Genomic DNA, 785 nt, shown 5'->3' on the forward strand with positions numbered 1-785 from the left:
GAACACGAGGTCCAATTGGTCGAGTCCATTCCGAATACCAAGGTTGTCAAAGGCAAATTAGCTTTTGGTGATCAATTCGAAGCTGCGCTGATTAGATATATCGTCAAGGCTAAGAAAATACCGGAGTCCGAGCCGGTGGCTATTCGTCTTGAAGAATCACTGGGAAAGATCATTGAAAGACTAAAAGAAGACGATAAGTCCAAGCCGATTGGTGAACGACTAGAAAAAGGTATCCGTGGTGATGGTATCAGCAACAGCGAGGAGAACTTGGTTAATGGGGATATAGTACAACCAGTGCAAAGGTCCTCTTCACACGAGGAGGTGATAGACAAGCACGTTATTTCATTTACTCCAGCTCCAGATGTTCATGTGGCAGCAGCCCTTGAACTTCTCAGGAATGTTGGACTTGACAAAGTAGAGAAGGATATCTTCAGCAGCAACGAGTTTATGCTGTGGTCAAAACAAATTGCTGAAAAGTACCGGGCGGAACCACGCGAGGGAGTTCGCGTTATGTGGACAACATTGGCCAAACATGATTTGGAAAAATTGAAGAAATCCATTTCGGATACTGAAGTTGTCGACGGTAAATTAGCCTTTGGTGATCGCTTTAAAGATTCGTTGATTGACTACATCGCCATTGCTGAGGATGTTGAGGACCTACAGAGTTTTGCAATTCATCTTGAAGACTCGTTGTTTAGTCTCTGTCGTAAGCTGGTGAAAGGCAAGACTATTGAAGGTTTAAGGTCGCCGGTTATGGTACTGTTATAGTTACCAGCTATCGGTCC

General features: G+C 44.2%; 1 protein-coding gene across 1 annotated transcript in view; it reads left to right on the forward strand.

The window, feature by feature from the left end:
- PHALS_10247 (uncharacterized protein) overlaps positions 1 to 768 on the forward strand; it is a gene marked incomplete at both ends in the record, with an annotated part of 1,093 nt that extends 325 nt beyond the window's left edge. The window contains one exon of the mRNA XM_024725636.1: positions 96 to 768. Coding sequence (XP_024576393.1) covers positions 96 to 768 — 673 coding nt within the window. The remainder of the gene's footprint in view (positions 1 to 95) is intronic.
- Between the last annotated feature and the right edge of the window lie 17 nt (positions 769 to 785).

The sequence above is a fragment of the Plasmopara halstedii genome (genome assembly GCF_900000015.1).
Source record: "Plasmopara halstedii genome assembly, contig: Scaffold_470, whole genome shotgun sequence".
NCBI lineage: Eukaryota > Oomycota > Peronosporomycetes > Peronosporales > Peronosporaceae > Plasmopara > Plasmopara halstedii.